General features: G+C 43.9%; 1 protein-coding gene across 1 annotated transcript; it reads left to right on the top strand.

The window, feature by feature from the left end:
- Window positions 1–1,036: 1,036 nt before the first annotated feature.
- Window positions 1,037–19,379, top strand: shdb (Src homology 2 domain containing transforming protein D, b). Its single transcript, XM_038998688.1, has 7 exons — window positions 1,037–1,222; window positions 2,132–2,513; window positions 4,307–4,457; window positions 6,730–6,954; window positions 12,972–13,143; window positions 16,174–16,293; window positions 18,434–19,379. The coding sequence occupies exons 2-7, from the start codon at window positions 2,178–2,180 to the stop codon at window positions 18,618–18,620; spliced, it is 1,191 nt and encodes a 396-aa protein (XP_038854616.1). The 5' UTR covers window positions 1,037–1,222; window positions 2,132–2,177; the 3' UTR covers window positions 18,621–19,379.
- Window positions 19,380–19,829: the final 450 nt, after the last annotated feature.

Raw genomic sequence — 19,829 nt, forward strand, 5'->3', positions numbered from 1 at the left:
TGGGGTATATAACTGGTCCCTAATATAGGACTAGTAAAGGCCCAGGGCACTACTTTTGTGAAAAATGTTAACTAAATGTACTTGAGTTTTTACCAGCATTTGTAACTTGAGTCTGATAATTGTCTGTACAAAACAGTTAATCGGATAATTCTTGTGGAAAATAAAAATAGTTGCTTGAGATATGTTTTCCAGTTTCTTGAAATACTTTTTTTCTATGTGAAAACTGAAATGGTCTATTAATTCCTTTTAAGTAGACACTCTTATCCCAAGCATACATATTCATACTAGTCCCCTGTGGGAATTGAACCCACAACCCTAGCATTGCAAGTGCCATGCACTACCAACTGAGCCACATCATACCATCACAAACCACTTGATGTCTCTATGTACTCAATGACCAGCCTATGTACAATATTTTTTACATTAAGTTGTTTGTAAGGATGGTATATTAATACTGCACAAAAGTGGCTGTTTTCCATGTTATTTGATCAAGATAAATATTTCCTTTGATGTGGATGTTTTGTGTCTTTACCCAAAACGTTGCACCTTTTGATGTAAATGTTCGATGACAGGGTTTTGTTCTTTCTGGAATCCATTAGAATGACAATCTCAGAGAAAGGGACAGGGCAACAACTCTTACAAAGCAGAGACACTGAAACATTTTTTTGCCCATGCTACAGAAGTCTATAATCGGTCTGCTAATACTAGTAAAGGCCCAGTACACTACTTTTGTGAAAAATATATTTTTTTCAAAAAATAATGTTATAATTCGTTTTTTTTTCTTCTTTAATTTGTAGGGCTACTACTACATAGAAAAGTGTATTTTTATGTTTTTTTTCTTCTATTTAAGCAATTACTCAGACGATATGGGATTAGTGGTCTGTGCTGAATGTTTCAATGAAAAATCGGCCGATTTTTAAATCGATAATCCGTTGGGACTCGTGGGTTGACACCCTCCCCTTTAATCGCGTGGTTTCTCTCGTAGGCTTTGCTCTCACTCGCCCATTTGCGATCAGTCGTTTCCTTCTATCGGAACTCAACTGTGCTTCTCCACCCTCGCACCGGCGCTGACTGTAGTTGTTTTACTTTCTCTATTTACAGTAACGGACAAAAGCTATCAAAATAGGAAGACCTTCCACGTTTGCCTTTATTACGATCAAAATGAAGAAACGTGGAATAAAGCGCTCGAATACTGAGTGGTAGAAGAAGCCAAGGACCGAAGGTTTGTGTCTCAGCGCAATGCACTGGCAGTAGAAAAGCAGGAATTTTGTGAAAAGCTTGTTTTAAAAGCTGCAGAATTTACATGGAAGTAAAATTATAGATTGCAGTGTATAAGTTGTAGTTTGTTTTAATTTTATCATTGTTGATGGCCAAGTAATGCACAGATCACAGAGGACTAGAACGAAAGGAAACTATGATTACAGTGGAAGGTTTTGGACCTAGATGTTTTTAGCCTATAATAAACTTTGATTAGGTATAATTGCCTTCAATGTGTGTTAAGGCGTTACCTGTATTATTGATTTCATGATAGTGGTAATGCAGTAGGCTAATACAGTCGTATTTTGTTGTAAAATATAATTGTGATGTAACATTAGTTATTTCATTTGGTGATGATTGCCTGCTGTTTTGAAGCAGGTTTCGACACAGGTCAGGAAAAAACTGTTTTATTTTTATGATATATTACTGACAGTTGTCCCTAGTGGATTCAGTATCAGTGAATTAAATCAGACTTTATTACCTGGGCTTTAAATGTAATTGCTCTTCTCGGGCAAAGTCCAGATTTATTGTTTCTCTGAGCTGACATTTATAGTAAATAAAGTCCAGCTGTCGTCAGAAATAGGTTTTTTTTTTTTTCCCCTTTGTTTTTTTACGCTGTTGCACAGTGGCCCCTGGACCAGTGGATAAATGTCCACGTGTGCACAGATAGGATTATCATAGGATTTAAGGCTATCCTAGTAGTTAGCCTGCATTATAAATGGAAGAAGTGATGTTAAAGTTTTTTACATATCTTCAGGACAGACAATGTCAATCCAATCCACTGTCTGTTGTCTAATTAGTCTGAGGTCTAGAATCAGTTCACCCAAGGGCATGTAAGTAGTTGAACCTGAATCATCATATTTTTCCCCAACAGCAACCTGCCTTTAAACCCATCAAGTGTCTGAGGGAGCAGAGGTCAAATGGCAAAGTGGCTCAAAGACTATCTGAGTTTTGGGAGCAGGAGGATGCCTCCTCAGCCACCCAAACCAGACTACACCGAGAGTGAGATTCTGAAAGCCTATCGGGCTCAGAAGAATCTAGACTTTGAGGACCCGTACGAGAACTCTGAGAACCGGGACAGAAACGACTCTGGGTCATCAGACTCTTCCCTTGTTGCCTTTGGTTCTCCTCTGAAGTCCGCCAGCCTGGATATGAAGGTTGTATCTCCCAAACACCGCCTCATCAAGGTGGACTCACAGGAGCTGGGGCGAACTAAGATCTTACTGAGTACCGTCTCCTTAGAGGAACAAGAGCCTGTAAGTCATTTTTCCTGTTCTACATTAACATTAACATTCATTACCATTACAAAGACCTCTCCGCTTATTGATTAAACCCAGAAGCAAGTGACTGGTAATGTGAGTCAGAAGTATTCAATGTTTCAATACATCACGCCATGTTTGAAGTGGCCCAAAACATGGCTGGCCTAGATGGCAAATGGAAGGAAGTGTTATTGATGGGCTGGATGGCTCATTGAGTGGGGCGTCACAGTCCCCTGAGTTTATGTCCAGCCATAAATAATAAATGGCGTTTGGTTTAGCAAGCTGAGAGAGACCCCCATGTGAACACATGGTGAAGGAAGCCATGCAGGCGCTTGGCTATTGGACAGTATGCTGCCACACTTGTGTTGCCATCAGGCCCACAGTCCCACCCTGGATGAGTACAGTATGTGTTGGCAGGAGAACACACAGGCACAGCTGCAAGGGTCAGGGATGCTCAGGATTTCATAGAGAGATAGAAAGAGAGAGGGAGAGTGAGAGTTTGCCTATGTAGAAAGGCAGCGAATGCACATTAATTCAGTTAACAAATCAGCTCACACATCATGACTAAGATAATGATTTATCATTTGAAAAGCCACAAGTGCACAGCTCCTAACAGTACATTGAAGGTCTGAGGGAAAGTAGAGTCGATACAGACTCTCTGCATGCGTGCTCTGGCTGCCCTCATTAATGTCTCAGTGTAGAATTCTGGTGTGTGAGAACATCTATACCCATTAACATTTCAGATTCATTCCTGGTCGTTCGATAACCTGTTACTGAATCAACAAGGGAACGTGTATAATTTGTGTCTGTGTGTCTAACAGGGGTTTGTTGAGTGACTTGGTTGTCTGATTGTGTGTGACCATATGGCTGCCTTTGTAATTGTCAGTGTGCCAGCTGACTACTATTCCTTCCTGTGTGCAGCATGTATGGGCTATTCCACACCAGGACAGCCTGAATTGTTTTGTTGTAATCAAATCAAACTTTATTTGTCACATGCTCCGAATACAACAAGTGTAGACCTTACTGTGAAATGCTTACTTACAAGCCCTTAACCAACAGTGCAGTTCAAGAAGGGTTAAGAAAATATTTACTAAATAAACTAAAGTAAAAAGTAACACAATAACATAACAATAACGAGGCTATATACATGGGGTACCAGTACCGAGTCGGTGTGCGGGGGTACAGGTTAGAGGTCATACATGTAGGTAGGGGGGAAGTGACTATGCATAGATAATAAACAGTGAGTAGCAGCAGTGTACAAAACAAATGGAGGGGGGATCAATGTCAGATTGTTCTGGCAATTTTCACATAGAAGCTTCAATGGGAGGAACACAGATCATAGGGTCTTACAGGAGGCATGTATAGGTCTAAAAAGGGCCTAAAATAGCCACTTCTTTCATGTTTTTTGCTAAAATGGTTTGTGACACAAATGTTAAAAGCATGTCAAACATCCTTCCTACCAATGACGTCTATGTGAGAATTGCCAGAACAATCTGAGATACCCAAAATATTTTCCGCCTTTCCTGGCGTGGAATCGTCCTATGGAGGAACAAATGCTCTCCTCAAATAAACCCCCTCTGTATTCTCTATCTCTGTCACACAAACCAACAATTCAGATATCAACTAATTAATCTCATAGAAAAATTGGAAACATGTAGAAAAATTGGAAGTCTATTTTTGGGAAATGAAAATATTTTTGAATTCTGGTGTCAGTGGTCTGTAGTTGAGACTGCTATGTGTATGAATGGTGTAGTGCACCGTGTCTTTATGTGTGTGTCTCTGTATCCCAGGTAGTTCCATCAGCCCCAGCAGTAGGGGACACAGATTACTCTGATCCGTTTGATGCTCACCCAAACCCCTGGCCAGAGCCTGATCTGGGACACGTTCCCTGTGAGAACAACGGCTACATGGAGCCTTACGAGGCCCAACGTGTCATCACAGGTGAGTCTCAGGGTTTTGGATATATTTACGTAATTTTTAGAACATTGTTATACATACTACAGACCACACGACAGGTAGGCTGATAACAGGTAGGTCACACATAATTAAAAAGTATATATTCGGTAAATTACATTCCTATTGTACATCCCTAGCTCATTGCCAGATCTGTTTGTGCTTTAGCCAACTCCTCTGACTTTGGATGTCATGCCTTAGATAAAAAAAATTGGCTAGAGCCTAGAGTACAAACAGATCTGCTGACTAGGCTACATCCCCTTCCAGCAGAAACAGTTTTCCCCATCTCAGACAGTTCTTCCAGTCTGACTCACTCAGCTCTCACACAGCCTTTCACCACCCCTTACGAATGTCTCTATCCAACTGCGCCCTTTCCCTCTCGCTATTCTTCCATCCTTCAGATCTATCGTTTCTCATTTGGCTTTTCTGTAGTAACATCTCTTATTCCCCGACCACTGTCTGTCAGGCTGGTGTAGTGAAGCGTCTCTCCAATCAGAGTGGTGGTTTCTCCCCTTGCTGCCCTCGGGGGAGTCTGGGTAGCTTTTTAGTCCATCTGAGAGTTAGTGAGTATGTGTTTGACTGTTGTCTTTGCTGGCTTCATTCAGGTCATAAGTAGTTCATAGTCACAAGGTTAGGACGAAAGGGCATCTAGTCTTTCAGTTTGTTAGATACACAATGGAGTCTGAGCCAGTCAACCAAGGACTGAGTCGGTGTGGTGTGTCTGTGCCCGCTCATTAAAAAACATGGTGGAACAGAGAACCAGGTGTCTGAGACTGAATATCTCTCGGATTCTCAAATAGAATCGCTATTATAATCCCAGAGACGGATTATTACTGACCATAGCCGTAACACTCGTACCCTTAAACGGATTGAAAATGGCAGATTTGGACATTGATGAATGCCTAAATTGGAACATAGTGGCTGTACAGTAACATGAATTCAGAGCTCTGGCACTGCGCTTCACATCGCTGAACAGGCAACAAGAAGTTGCCCCATCCCTCATGCTAATTGGGCAACTTTTGCACGTTTTTTTGTTGTCTGAATGAGGGAAATGTTAAGTGTCCAGAGTATTTTCACATTTTGTAATAAACAAATGTGTCAAAAGTACAGTAAATGTAAAATGCACAAAATCAACATTGATATTTTTGGATTCAGGTGAACAGTTGCTACTATGGCCATGTATATCCTTTTCATACTTCTTCTGTAAAGAAATGTTTCAATTTAGCCCTCTCCATATAGGCTAATTTCCACGAGTGTAAAGGGTTAAATTATACAAATATTGGCAGATGTCATCCCAATGTATCTTTGATCTGGTTCTGTCACGTTTTTTAAAGTTTAGTAGAACTCAGTTTCTATTCTCTATCACCCACTGGTCTGCCATCCATCTGCATACCGTAATAGATTCCTCATCCCCCCCACCATCATGTTCCCATCCATTTCTCATTTCCAACCCTGCCTGTTTTTATCTCCCTCCCCTAATCTCCTCCATCTCCTCTCGGCGCCCTGACACTCCAGGCTCCCTGCACAGGTACAGCAGTATGCCACGACACTGAGCCTGCCTCTGTCACAGTGACTTAACATCAAGCCAACCCAGCCCTCCTTTCCTCACCTCCTCCTCCCACCTCAGGGTCTGTCCCCAGGGCCTCCTCTGTCGCCATGGAGACAACAGGGGTGCCCAATGGCAGTGTGTCCTCTGAAGGTTAAAGTTAGCCCGTTCTGTGTTTCACCAACCAACCCTCCCATTTAGCTCCAGCACTCTTTCCCTCTTACATAACTGCACCTCCATAGCCCGGCTGGTGGTGGAGACAAAAGATCCTTCCACTATCCTCACACCCAATATGTGATATGCCAGTGTTGAGCTTCTCAGCCCACATCAATGAGACAGCCACTGATTGCTGAGGCTCATCGATACGCCTGTTGTTTCAGAAGTCTGTCTTCAGATGTTTTGTTATTTCAATAATCTATGACTACGTAGCTCAAGGTCACACGTAACTCTCTGAAGGTTGATTTTTATAGAACATGCTACATGCTGAGAAATCTGATGAAAATGCTAATGAGAGTGGCTGTTGTGAGATGCAGTAACTCGATTGCTACTGTGACTGTGAAGAGAAGGGACTGCTGTTTATTCTGCACCACAGCTGCGGATCTAGCCCAGGGCTTAGTTAAGCCTCCAGCGGGCTGCACAAAAATAATACAAATACAAATAGTTGCACGCTCTTTTCATTTTAAATAAGGCAAATGTTTGTGTTCTCTCTACCAGAGTTGCAGCGTGGCCCCGGGGCAGGCCTTGCGCGGGGCGAGGTGCAGCTCTACGACACCCCCTATGAGGATGAACGGGGGCGGCCGTTGGGGGTGGGGCTGGGTTACGGAGACCTCCTGGAGGAGGGCAGGGAGAGCCGGCTGCCGCAGGATGATGAGCGGCCAGCAGATGAATACGATCAGCCCTGGGAGTGGAAGAAAGACAACATCTCTAAAGCCTTCGCAGGTACAGACTGACTTCAGTCTCCTCCTCAGCAACATGACTACCAATCTCACACTTTTACTATTACACTCACAACCACACTTTTACACTCAATTACCAGTATTTCACTTTTTGTCTCACCCTACTACACACGTTAAATGACCACTCTCACTCCAGCCACAATGCCCCCCCTTGAATGAATGACCACTCTCACTCCAGCCACAATGCCCCCGCTTGAATGAATGACCACTCTCACTCCATTGCACACACATGTTGAATGATTCCACTCATGACTACTTGCCTATTGAAGACGAGGCTTTTTTATTTTATTTTAGAAAATATATTTTGGGGTATTTTCAAGTTTTATTGCCAGATACAGGTTAGACGTAGAGGGGGAGACGGATGAGAGGGATAAAGCTAAGAAAGTGAGTGGCGGAACGGGGGATCAAACTGCTGCCCTCCAATGGGGTGGCAGGTAGCCTAGTGGTTAGAGCGTTGGGCCAGTAACCGAATGGATGCTGGATCGAATCCCTGAGCTGACAAGGTAGAAATCTGTCGTTCTGAGCAAGGCAGTTAACCTACTGTTCCCCGGGCGTCGAAAACGTGGATGTCGATTATGGCAGCCCCCCCCGATTATGGAAGCCCTGTCTCAGATAGCGGTGGGCAGTAGATCAGTGTACGATACGGCAGAGCATACTTAAATGAGCTGCATCTCAGAGTCCGGAGGTCAAGGTGACAGGGGACTAAATCAACACGCTCGCTTTCACTCCCCTCTATTTCATGCTCTCCTTCTCCTCCCCCTCTCTTCTCAGTTAATTTCATGCTCACGTTTGCATGACTGATCCAGTGCTAATAAGCCGGTGGTCAGCAGAACTGCTACAGCAGCCCACCACACACACAGATGCACAGATGCACAGACACACACACACACACACACAGACACACACACAGAGAGAGAGAGAGAGAACATGTTCAAATCACATTAGCTCCCAGGCAAAGAAACACCGTAATTCTAGCGTTGACGGAGAGGATTACGTTGGTCGGGTGAGTGACCCTCTCAGAAGATTTTACGGGCTAGAACCCAGAACTCTGCCAAATGTGCACTCTTGGACTGGATCTATTACAACACCAATTAGGAAAAGGTAGCAGATGGGGGTAAAAACCCCCACTCCTGATTTTCTGGCACCTGTTTTTCTACCTACAGTCAGTCAGCTGCGTGTCGCCCGGCCTGTGTGAACAGATTGGGGTGAAAAACAGAAGCACTACTGTGTTTCCATTCTCACATTTAATCCATATTCCCAGTCAGATGGCAGGCGTTGCTAGGTCAGGTTGGTATGGCAGCACTAAGGGGGGGGGGGGGGGGGGTGTACCAAGGTGGTTATGGCAGATTTGATGTGAGCTCAGTGGATGTTTGTGGAACCCTTGCAAGGGGGGGACGGGGGACGGGGGCATTGTGACAGGGTGCAATCAGTCACCTGCTGACAACCTCTCATTTACAGGGCTGTCCCTGCTGTCCTCTCTCCCTACTGAGGTGACACACACAGGCAGCCTGATATCGCAGGGGGTGTAGGGGGACGGGTGGGCATCACGATCTGCCAACAGTGCCTCAGCACTCACTCCGCCCCCCTCCCCACACACAAATCACACACACTACTGTCAGTAGGCCTGATTATCACCAGTCACCTGTCATAATTAAATAAATATTTAAAGAGGGCTTTTTGCATAGTTGCACAATTATGGTAATCAGGAAGTTAAATGTTGTGCATATCCTCTTGCCAGTGGGACTTACAGTATTCACTGTGGAGTCCAGTCCAGCTCAGGCGGTTGAGATTAGTGTTAGGGTGTGAGTTGGTAGTCAATTGCGTTACACCAGTAGTGAGAGACCCTGCGGCTGACAGTCCAGTAAGTTTTAATTAGTATACCGCAAAGCTGTCACAAGCACCTAGCTACCCCCTCATCCAGCCATCATTCATTTCTGGGAGTCATCGAACATTCAACAGTGAGGGAGGGATAGATAGCCCTGCAGCCATGCAACACCAATTAGTGAGCTAATGAAATGGACAGACTCATTACTCCACACAAAATGCCCTGTCTAATGAGTAAATGAGTGGTGTTAGGTTCACGGTGTCTTTGATTTATGTGCTGTTCGTATCTGATCTCTATCTGGTCTCCCTCCACAAGTTTAGGCCTTAAAGCTAGACTCAGCGAAATTACGTTGCCATGAGCAGCACTGGAGATATTGAGATGAGTGAGATGCAAGACTTCACTCTCACACAGTCACACACAGTATCTGCGCATGTGCACGGGTTTACTTCACGCTGTTAGTGCGTAGTAGCCAAGGCACCAAAACAGCAGAGAAGTTGAGCCTCACGCTTTAACGCTCTTAGTTGTTGCGGAAATTGATCCACTATGTTGTTTACTTTCTGCATCTACGTCATATCGCTGAGTCTACCTTTGCACCATCTTCACACTATCTTTTGCAGATATGGAATATTAGATTGGTTTATACTGGAAAGTCTACAAAGACACGTGTGTGTTTCCTTGACTGTGTGTGAAGCTGTAAGAATGAGATTTCCATCACTGTGGCCAGTGTGTCCCTGGTCTGTTAGCTCACTCTAAGCAGGCCCTGGGGGTCCCGACTGGCTTCTCCATCAATTTACAGGATGTGTCGTGAAGATGCTCTCCCATCCATCCCTGGCTCTCTCTCTCCCTCCTTCACTCCCTCGCTCGATGTGAAGCGTTACTGACGTTAATGAAAAGACATGTCCTCTGTGATCCCGGCTCGCTCCCTCAAGTGAGCTGGATGGGAGGCAGAGCGAGATGGAAAGAGGGGAGGAGAGAATCAGTGAATGGGGAGATAATGCCCCACTTAGAGGGGAGAATGAGTGGGGGAGAGAGTGGTGTGCAGGAAGGCACCAGAATATACAATCCCTAGAAAAATGGAGAGAGCGGAGAAAGAGGAAAAGGAGGACTAGAACGTCCTTGGGTTGACTTGAAATACAACATGACACACAAAGCAGCACATATTTTTGCAGTTCTGTCCATGAATTCCAAATGCCATGCATATTCATCTTGTATATGCCTCAGTGTGAATTCATGGCTTGTGAATCTATGCGTGTTTCACACTCATGTAGGGTGTTAATTGTCTGTCATTAGTAGAGAGCAGTTGTGCCCAGCAGAAGGCCTTTGTGGGCACAGAGAACATGGGGAGCTGGGCATGTTACACAGCTGATGTCTTTATAATTGTGTTTAATGAAGAGATACAGCAGGATTTATCCAATGCTCCTGTCGCTTGATTCCAGGATATTTATTTATGATTATGCTAAATAAAAAGGCTTTTTATATTTACTCAGCTTTTTTAGCTTGTTGTGGCATTTTCTTCCAGACTGAAAGAGTAAAATGGATTGAAAATGTGTTTTGTTAAGATACTAAAATGCCTTTTTCATGGTTCAATCCACTCAAATTGTTTGCATGTGGAATGATTACTATGATTGTGATTCAGCCAAGCCATTAATTAGTGAGTTGCTTTCACCTGTTGCCAACCACACCAATGGGCCCACTTCAGTGTGAGGTTTTCTGGCTGCATTCACGCAGGCAGCCCAATTCTGATACTTTTTGACCAATTCTTTTTCTGAGACGATCTGATTGGTCAAAAGACTAATTAGTGTGTCTAAATGCAGCCTCTTTTGTGTATGCTTAGTGGTCTGTTCAGGTTTTTGTTCTTTAATCCTGAATATTCTATTGTCCTGAAATCTCAATCTGCCTGCTAGTCCTCTGTCAGAACATTATGTTGTCACAATGTCTTATATCACAAGAAAGACCTTTGAGCAAATGGGCTCCCCAGCCTGTGTGACAGAGCCACCGGTTCCCATTAGTAGTAAATGGTGCCCAGATGTGCCTTCTGTTTGAGTGACCTCTCTCTCTGTAATGTATGTATGTATGTATGTATGTATGTATGTATGTATGTATGTGCGTGTGCAGGCCAGCAGATGGTCACGTCCTGCCCTTTGTCACGGTGATGAGTGCTGACATCCTCAGGAGGAGGTAAAAGTGATGTCATGAGGGAGTTACAAATGATTCATTCAGATTTGATGTTACACTGCAGACAGGTCACACTGGAACACAGATGAACCAAACAGCCTCCCCAGAAATTCAAACATTTATACTTGGCACTTGTGTGTTACATATCGCAGCAACTTTGGAATCACAACATATGAACAGAATGCACACATGCTCTCATACTAGTGCAACTGGTTCATAAGCACGTGGTGGTATTATACTGTACTGCACTGAATGTCCTTTGTGTTGAATGTTGTCTGGAACTCCCCCCAAACAGGGCAGGAATTCTGTTGGAATTTTCCCATTAACCATGACACACAAAGCTTAACTCTGTCCTCTTAAAAAAAGATATATAAAAAAAATAATGGCCGCACACTCTGAAGTGTGATTCTCTTCACTGAGTTCATTCCCCTCCTCCTTACATTCTAACCCTCCCTCATTTTTGTTTGCTCTGAGCCTGTGTTTCTTTACTCCACACTCTCCCCTCAGTCCTTTTCTCTGTTTGGAGCGAGAGAAAGGTGGGGATGGGAGGCAGCCAGTAGAGGAAGTGTGGTTGGGGGGAGGTGGGGGGGGGGGGGGGGGGGCAGCAGCGGGCGGAGGTCACACTTTAATCATGGCTTCTGCAGGGCTGGGGGGGGGCTCTCCAGATGGGGCCATTGTACTGCACCATGCATCAATAATTCACAGAGAGCCAGAGAAAGTGGCGGAGTGTGTCTGCCTGCTCAATAATTAAGCGGAGGGAGGGATGAGGGAGAGCGGGATGTATGTACAGCAGCACTGGGGTCTATCTCCTAATGTCCCGTTCAGCTGCCCTTTGATGTCACACACCCAGGGGGTCTTTGGTTTTGTCAGATCATTAAGATGTCAGCCCCCTTTCCCCTTCATTTGTTTTGTAATCCTGTTTCACTGTGTGTGTGGTGTGTAGCACAGGCATGGAGGATTCTGTGTGCGCTTGTGTGTGTGTTTCTGCGATTGAGGCTGCAGTAATGTGTTGCGTGGTTACTTGCCACGGTTTGTAATTGGGCTAATTTGGTCAGCTCCTGCCTCACTGTGTGCCCTCTCCCTGACACACAGGCCACCTCATTGTCAACCGGACATGCCGCATCTACTATGCTCCCTTCCGTTCTCTTCACTCTTCACTCTTCACAAAAAAACGTATTTTCACCAAGACTTTCACATTCTCTATATTTTTGTCCTTTCACACCCTTCTCCATATATATTTTTCTCTTCCTCTCTGCCTGGCTGCCTGTAGAGATGTCAGAGCTGGCTGAGCTTCCCTGGCCCCCTCCAGTGGGGCAGCAGCTGGAGGAGGAGCTCCCAACCCCCCTCAGAGAGCAAGGTGACCTCTCAACCTCTCATCCAGGACAACAAGACCTCCCCCCACCCCCTCCCTGACCCCCTATGACCCCCCCAGCCTGAACCCCCAGTGTCCTGCATCTGCCATGCCTGCTTTCTGTATGATGTTAACACACATCACTGGGTCAAGTGACCTAACAACCCACCACTAGGTTTGGCAACACGTAGGCTAATGTAGATGCTGGTGGTAACACACAGCGATTGGTCTCATAAAGCATTTGGGTCATGATGAGCTTTTGCCAGTCGCCACACATTGCGCTCTCTCTCTCCCTCTACACAGCACTGCAGCCCCTCAGGGCTCGCTCCCCACCACTACCCATAAGCTCCCTGTGCTATGTGGCTCTCTCATGCCTTGTCGCATTAGGTCACCCTGGAGCATCTCCCAGTCCCAGCCAGCCACTGGATGATGATAAAGTTGCACCCAGTCCTGTGCTACCAGCTCTCCTCTCCTTTGTGGACCCCTTCAGTAGAAACACTGTCTGTCCTCTATCCTATGGCATGCCGAACCCTTTGCCCTCTGCACCAGCAACCGTATCTCTATTTTTACCAGGCCTGACTCACTCTCATTCTTTCTTGCTCCTCCCCCTCTCTTTTAATATTTATCCTCCCCCTCTGTCTCTGTACAGTACAGTTTGATGGTGCCGAGTGGGACCGGTCCTCGTCCCCCACGGAGCGCCTGCGTCCTCCCAGGTCCAGTCCCCTGGCAGGAGGGGGTATGAAGTTCCGGATGCCCTGCTCTGACCCCCACAACATGATGGGGGAGAGAGTAGACCCCACCCTGCCCCTGGAGAAACAAGTGTACGTACTGTACTCTTCTTTTGTAATGACAATTTATTGTGTACTTTGCTATCTCTGGTTTGGGTTTTATTGCTCTGTCTATACAGTAAAACTGAACGCATGACAGTAGAATGTAAAATATGGTTGTTTTGTTTTATACATGTATATCATTAGAATAAAGTGTGTTTCTCCATATATGAATGAACAGGTCTACTAATCAATCACGTGTACAAAATGCCGTAGGCATAAAGTGAGCACAGTGTGAGTGGGTAGTCCATTACTCTTCCTGGTGGTCTCTTAAGGGTTGTTACAGGATCCACTAGAGAGCCCCACTCACCTCTGGGTTTGAGTGAGTCTGGTCTCAGAGTGACCCCCTGCGCCATCTGCCCTTAGTTAGTAAACCGTGACAAAAGGAGATAATGCTTGTTTAAAGTGAGAAGGAACAGATTGTTAAAACACATTTGATGACACAGCAAACGCATTCCAGCAATGGTGACAATAAAATATTTGCACATCACTTTATAAACACATCTGTGTAGCCTGCATCATGAAAATAATATCCCGTAATTTGCCCTTCACTTCTATTAGTATTTCACAATGCACTGAGCTGCTGGTCTGCTTCCATCCTTTCCATTACAGTTTTTCTCAATTGCTAACAAGCATCGGTCAATACTGAAGACACTTTTTCAAAACTCTTCACACAGTCTGCATTACCAACATGCATCTTGGCCAAACAGTTAATCTCACCTCCAAAACTCACTCAAACCACCATAAACACTTCATACATGTCTCAAAATAAGCTCGTTCGACCAGAACACTGGCAACAATTCTCACTCAGAAAGCATAACATTGTCACTCATAACACACTGACCTAAAAAACTCTAACAGGGAGCATTACATAAAAGAGGAACTTTTCTCTTTGAAGTTTGAATGATTTCACATAAATCAGTATTTCATTATAGAATAAGAGTAACACCTTTTTCACTTTATTGACTGTATTAAAGTGTATGTAACAAGAATGAATCAGAAATGCAGCAATTTGCTTCAATAGACTTTCTTTTTTCTATATCTTTGCATATACTAATTTACTTGTGAAAAATAAAAAGTTGGAACAAAAAACAAATTCCAGGGCTGCAATAATAATTACAAACAAAAAAAACATGTATAGTATAATCACTCATACTGTACAGTACTGTGAGGGTTCTAGTTCTCCCTTTCTCCTGCATTTGGCCACAAGTTCTCATCAACATCACATCTTATGTCTTCTCTGGTGATGCATCTTGGAAAGTATCTTCTACAATGTCTAATCCAACCCTGGCAGTCTTCAGGAGAAGTGTCTCCACACCCCGCATTCATGGCATCCAGTAAGGACATCTGGTCATGTGGATGGTGGTCATAAACCTTCCACCTCCACGCAGAGAAAAACTCCTCTATGGGGTTTAGGAAGGGGGAGTATGGAGGCAGGAATAGTACTGACATCCTGGGATTTGCAGCAAACCAGTCTGTGACTGCAGCAGAGTGGTGGAATGCCACATTATCCCACACAACAATGAAGGTAGGGGAGTTTCTTGCCCCTCTCTCCTCCGCTGGCACAAGTCGATTATACAGGTCATCAAGAAAATAAATGAGCCTCTGTATTGTAGGGGCCAATGAGTGGTTTGTGTAACAGCAAACCATCTTTTGACAGTGCTGCACACATTGTGATGTTAGCTCCTCTCTGGCCTGGGACATCCACGGTTGCTCTCTGTCCAATCACATTTCTTCCCCTGCGGTGTGTTTTTGCCAGGTTGAATCCAGCTTCATCCACAAAGATGAATGTATAAGCAGTTTGCCTGGCTTCCATCTCCATTACTCTCTAAAATACAGTAAATCCACAGTTTTACACTACTTTACATAATGCATAGCTGTGGATGTACCCTGTTTGGTTATTGAACAGACATCTTACCTGGACATATTGATACCGGACTTCTTCACACGTTCACCGTTTCTCTCAAAGGGTACAGTGTAAAACTGCTTTATCCTTATTTTATGTTTCTCTAGGACTCTGGCAACTGTCATTGTGCTGACCGTATTCACATTCCCAAAAGTGATATTGTCTGCCAGCACTCTGTCCTGAATTTCCAGCAGTTTTATTGCATTGTTGCCAATTGCCATGTCAACAATGGCAATTTCCTGCGCATCTGATAATATTCTGCCTCTCCCTCCTGTGGGAGGCAACCTTTTGGATCCTACTGATAAACACAAAACAATCAATATATTTCAAAATGTCAGTACAAAATGTGAACGTACTGTATTGTACTGTAATATGTAGTTCAATTATTATTGAAGGATGCACATCTCACCTCGTTGTTTTGCCGGAAAATTTGTACTATTGATGCAACTGTTGAATGCTGCAGATTTGGTTGCACCCTTAAACTGGCCTCTCACAAAGAGAGACCATGGTTTACAACATGGTCAATAATTGTGGCCCTTATCTCATCAGAGACCACCGCTCTTGGTCTTCCTCTCCTTTGTCCTCCATGCATTCTCCCTCTCCCTGCCACTCTTCTTTCCCCACCAACTTGTCTTCCTTGATCCATGTTTCCAAACTAAATCATTCCGAAGCCGTCCTCGTTTGTCTGTTAGGTAATGAGACTAAAAACCGGTCACTTGGGTAGGCTTTCAGCTGTGTTTGGAATTATAAAATATTCTGCTGAGATTTCCTGTATGTTTCAATCTGGTTACTGCAGAAATGCACGACATTTGCCATCATTCTGTTTTGAATGTGTTTTTAACAGTTTTGGAAACAGTGTGTTAGCATTTGAAAAGATGTGCTGCAAATATATAGTTTTGCAGGTGGTGGAGTATGAATGAGAAAAGAGTTCATTGATTTCGGAGAATGTGGTCATTCGATGCATTTTGTGTGAAAGCAATGAAAAATTATTCACAGTTTGGTCCACATACACTTCTGTTTCGCTGACTGTGGGAAGAGTTTTGACAATGTGACTTCAATTTTGACCAATGCATGTTAGCAATTGAAAAAAACTAATGTCCCTGTGGTATGTTTGTCAGGTGGTATCACGGGGCCCTATCACGTTCAGAGGCGGAGTCTCTTCTGACCCTGTGTAAGGAGTGTAGCTACCTGGTGAGGAACAGCCAGACCAGCCGCAATGACTACTCCCTCTCACTACGGTATGACGCTCAACATAATCACACCATTGACGTTTACATTTCAACGGCAACATCAAATCATTGCTAATGCACTTAAATACAGATTGATATGAGTCACATGGTGCAACAAGTACAGTAGGTTAGAATATTTATTGAATCATCCTTAGATCAACTACTGTAGGAATCTGAATGTTTTTCTGCTGTGTGTGTTCAGGATACTTGCTGCCACCTCCACTGATCTTTTATCTCACTGTATGTAGGCCTCAGTCTGTCTCTCTTCCCCTACTCCTCTCTCTTCTCCTCCCTCACCCCCACCGAAGATCATTGACACACTGATTTTCCTCTCAATACTCTTTCAAGCTGCATACTGCGTATCTGGACAAATCTCTTCTCTCTAATTACTAGCTTGATCCATAACCTTTTCTCCATCGCTGTCCTCCCTCCCTTCCTCTGTCCCTCCCCACAGTCCTTCTTCTCTCTCTGAGAGGTAATCAGGCAGGGAGAGCACACTCCAGCTCTCATATCAGCCGCTCTCACATCAGCCGCTCTCACATCAGTAATGAATATGAATCACCTTCGGTGGGCCACACACAGGTGCACGTGAGTGAGTGGACACGCACACTCACACTCTCTCACATACAGATGTTAACAGTGGAAACGCACAGGGTGGCATTGTGTGAAGCGACAAAGCGACAGTATGTGGCCCTCGTCTCACAATAGGAGGTACCAGGGGTCTACGAGAAGAAGTGGTTTGATCTTTTCTCTGAATGGTTGTGAGGGAGACAGAGGTAGTTGAAGGGAGATGAGCAGGGTTCCTCAACTGGTGCCCCCCACTCCTGCAATTTTTGGAATCTGTTCCCTTGTTTTTGCACACGTAATAGAGAGACACGTGATTGTATACAAATCTAAGCAAAGTTTGAAATTGTGTTTTAGTCAAATAAATATGTTTGAGTTTCTTGTGGCCAATTTGCAGTCTACAAATTATTTGTAATTACGTTCCGGCCACCCCACCATCCGCTCCAAAAATTGGCCCACTGTTGAATCTAGTTGATGATACCTGGTGCAGAGAGTAAGTCGGCTTCGAAACAGACTGACAGCCCAGCATCACACCAATATGAATATAGATCAGACAAACCATGTCTCTTCAAGAGAGATTTAACTCTGACAGCTTGTCAGTGACCTGTGGTTATTTAATAAAAAACATACCTTGTCTTTCCTGATGGTTGATGTGCACTAAAGTACATTAAGGTTGAACCAAAATATTACATGTAACAAATATGAAATGAAATATGAAATCATTATGTGAAATTGAATGAAACAATGTTTGTTGATGCTAATACGATGTACAATATTCCATTATGTTTCTATATGATAACAATAGCGTAATATATTTAATATGCCATATACTATTTTTTAAGTTTCACTAATTCATTTTAATTAACTGAATCATTATGACACACCCTCACTGTTGTCATTGGTTGCACTAATTGCACTGTTTGTCTAAATAACCTGGTTCAAGTATTCATGACATCACCCTGAGGAAGGCACAGTGATGCCGAAACGTTGGTAAATACCCATTAAATTGCTGGGAGTTTATACATGGAGTGTGCGACTTTCTTTATTTTCATAGTTTACACTAAAGTACACACACAAAATAGAGCTAGCAGTTTAGCGATGCTGGTTCTGTTTGTTGTTGTTGTGTAGAACAACAGATTTCCCTGGTCTTTAATGTTGATTTTGCTAACTGTAATAATGACTAAATGTAGCTCCCCAATTAGAGCCCTTGTCTTTCGCTCTGCTTCTGTAATTAGACATCCATCATGATGGGCTGGTTGCTCTTAAAGGGGAGGTGCAGCTCTGCTCTACTGCTAGTACTGTATCACCCCCCTCTCTCTCATCCCTTCATCTCCTTTGTCTTTCTTTTTTGTCTTTTCTCTCACATGCCATTACATCACTCATTTATACTATATCACTCCCCCGTTCCCCCTCTGCTTTCTAGTCATACATTATGATATGGTGTTAAATCTTGGTGAGAAATACCTCATAAAATGCCAGAAATAAGTAGGCTGTATTTCAGCCCTGTCCCTTCCACTGTGTCATTATGTGATATGATGTGGTCCATGACTCTTCCGTGCTCTGCCCACGCTGTCTTCTCTCTCAGGAGCTGCCAAGGCTTCATGCACATGAAGTTCAGCCAGTGTAAGGATGGGAAGTACGTCCTTGGGCAGAACAGCCTGCCATTCGACACCATCCCAGAGGTCATCCACTTCTACACCACACACAAGCTACCAATCAGAGGAGCCGAACACTTGTCTCTGCTCTTCCCCGTGCTCGTACAGACCCTCTGATTGGCAGGGACTCTGTTCCTGGTATCCTGGGTCACATTGTGATTGGACACTGACTTTAGATTGGGTAAATCCCTTCAATATTCAAGTCAATCAGGCCGCCAGTGCTCTATTTGGACTGGACTATTTTGTTGAGGATTCAGCATCTGCTGGCTTGTCAGTACAGTACCTTCACGGACCTTCTTGTTTCTATGATGCCAACTCTCTCTGATTTGGGAACAGATTCACATAAAATGCAATATCTGGACTATACCGGCGCCTTCGGTACCTGGGATGCTCTCTGGATTACCTGTTGCAGAATGAGCCTCTCACTGAGCTAGTATTGCTCCACTGGTTGACAGTCTCAAGGAAAACTTGGTTGTACTCACACAAACACACCTCTGTTGATTTGATACTTTCTGTACTGTTGAGTAAATCCTATCATGTTGACAAATTGGAAGTCAAACCCAGATCACTGTATGGCTGTTGTAGCAGCAGCTGTAGGGCTGTGTCTAATTGTACTACTGTTTCCATGTGTTTGTCATAATGATCTGTATGTCTGGACACCTTCACTGCCTGGTTGCAGTGCTCTGTAGTTGACCAGCACCAGCCAAAGGTTTATATGGCCACATAAATGGCCAAATCACAATGATAATGGGTGTTATGTTTTAATGATCATTCTTATTACCTGGATATTCAATGACTTTCTCATCTCTGATGTATAATTATGGATAGGACATGTTTTCTCATTTACCTGCTGTGTTCAAACGTTTCACCTGTGGTAAAAACAATAAATGGTTTCTTAAAAAGCAGTCTGCTTTGTGTATCATTTGTCTTTGGTGTTATCCAGAGCCATATAGAGAGTTAGTCCAGGTTTTAAAACGGCCGCCGTGTTAACGCCCCATATAGAACTTATTCTTGACATTTTGTTGACATTTTGAGAGCGCCTCTGACAATTTCTATATGAAATTACCCGCTGTAAACAAGCAAAACAGAGCAGCAAATTGAAGACATTTTTATTGACTAGCATTCGGCATAATGTGTATCCCAGTCTTTACTGTGTTGTAGTGTCAACACATTTCTTAATCTGCTTTCACTGAACATCTTCATAGGTTTTGAAAAATATTAGAAATAAACAGCGCAACTCGGAAGCATTAATTATCAACGGCTATGGAGGAGAAAGTGGCGCTCTCCGGAACGTTCAACTGCATTGGTCTAACTCCATTTGTACAA

The sequence above is a fragment of the Salvelinus namaycush genome, chromosome 8, assembly GCF_016432855.1.
Source record: "Salvelinus namaycush isolate Seneca chromosome 8, SaNama_1.0, whole genome shotgun sequence".
NCBI lineage: Eukaryota > Metazoa > Chordata > Actinopteri > Salmoniformes > Salmonidae > Salvelinus > Salvelinus namaycush.

Bases quoted from the DNA above. Each gene is read 5' to 3' on its own strand.
- shdb (XM_038998688.1), top strand. From the start codon at position 2,178: ATGGCAAAGTGGCTCAAAGACTATCTGAGTTTTGGGAGCAGGAGGATG. The intron at 2,514-4,306 runs GTAAGTCATTTT...TCTGTATCCCAG, and splicing joins CCTTAGAGGAACAAGAGCCT to GTAGTTCCATCAGCCCCAGC. The intron at 4,458-6,729 runs GTGAGTCTCAGG...TCTCTCTACCAG, and splicing joins GGCCCAACGTGTCATCACAG to AGTTGCAGCGTGGCCCCGGG.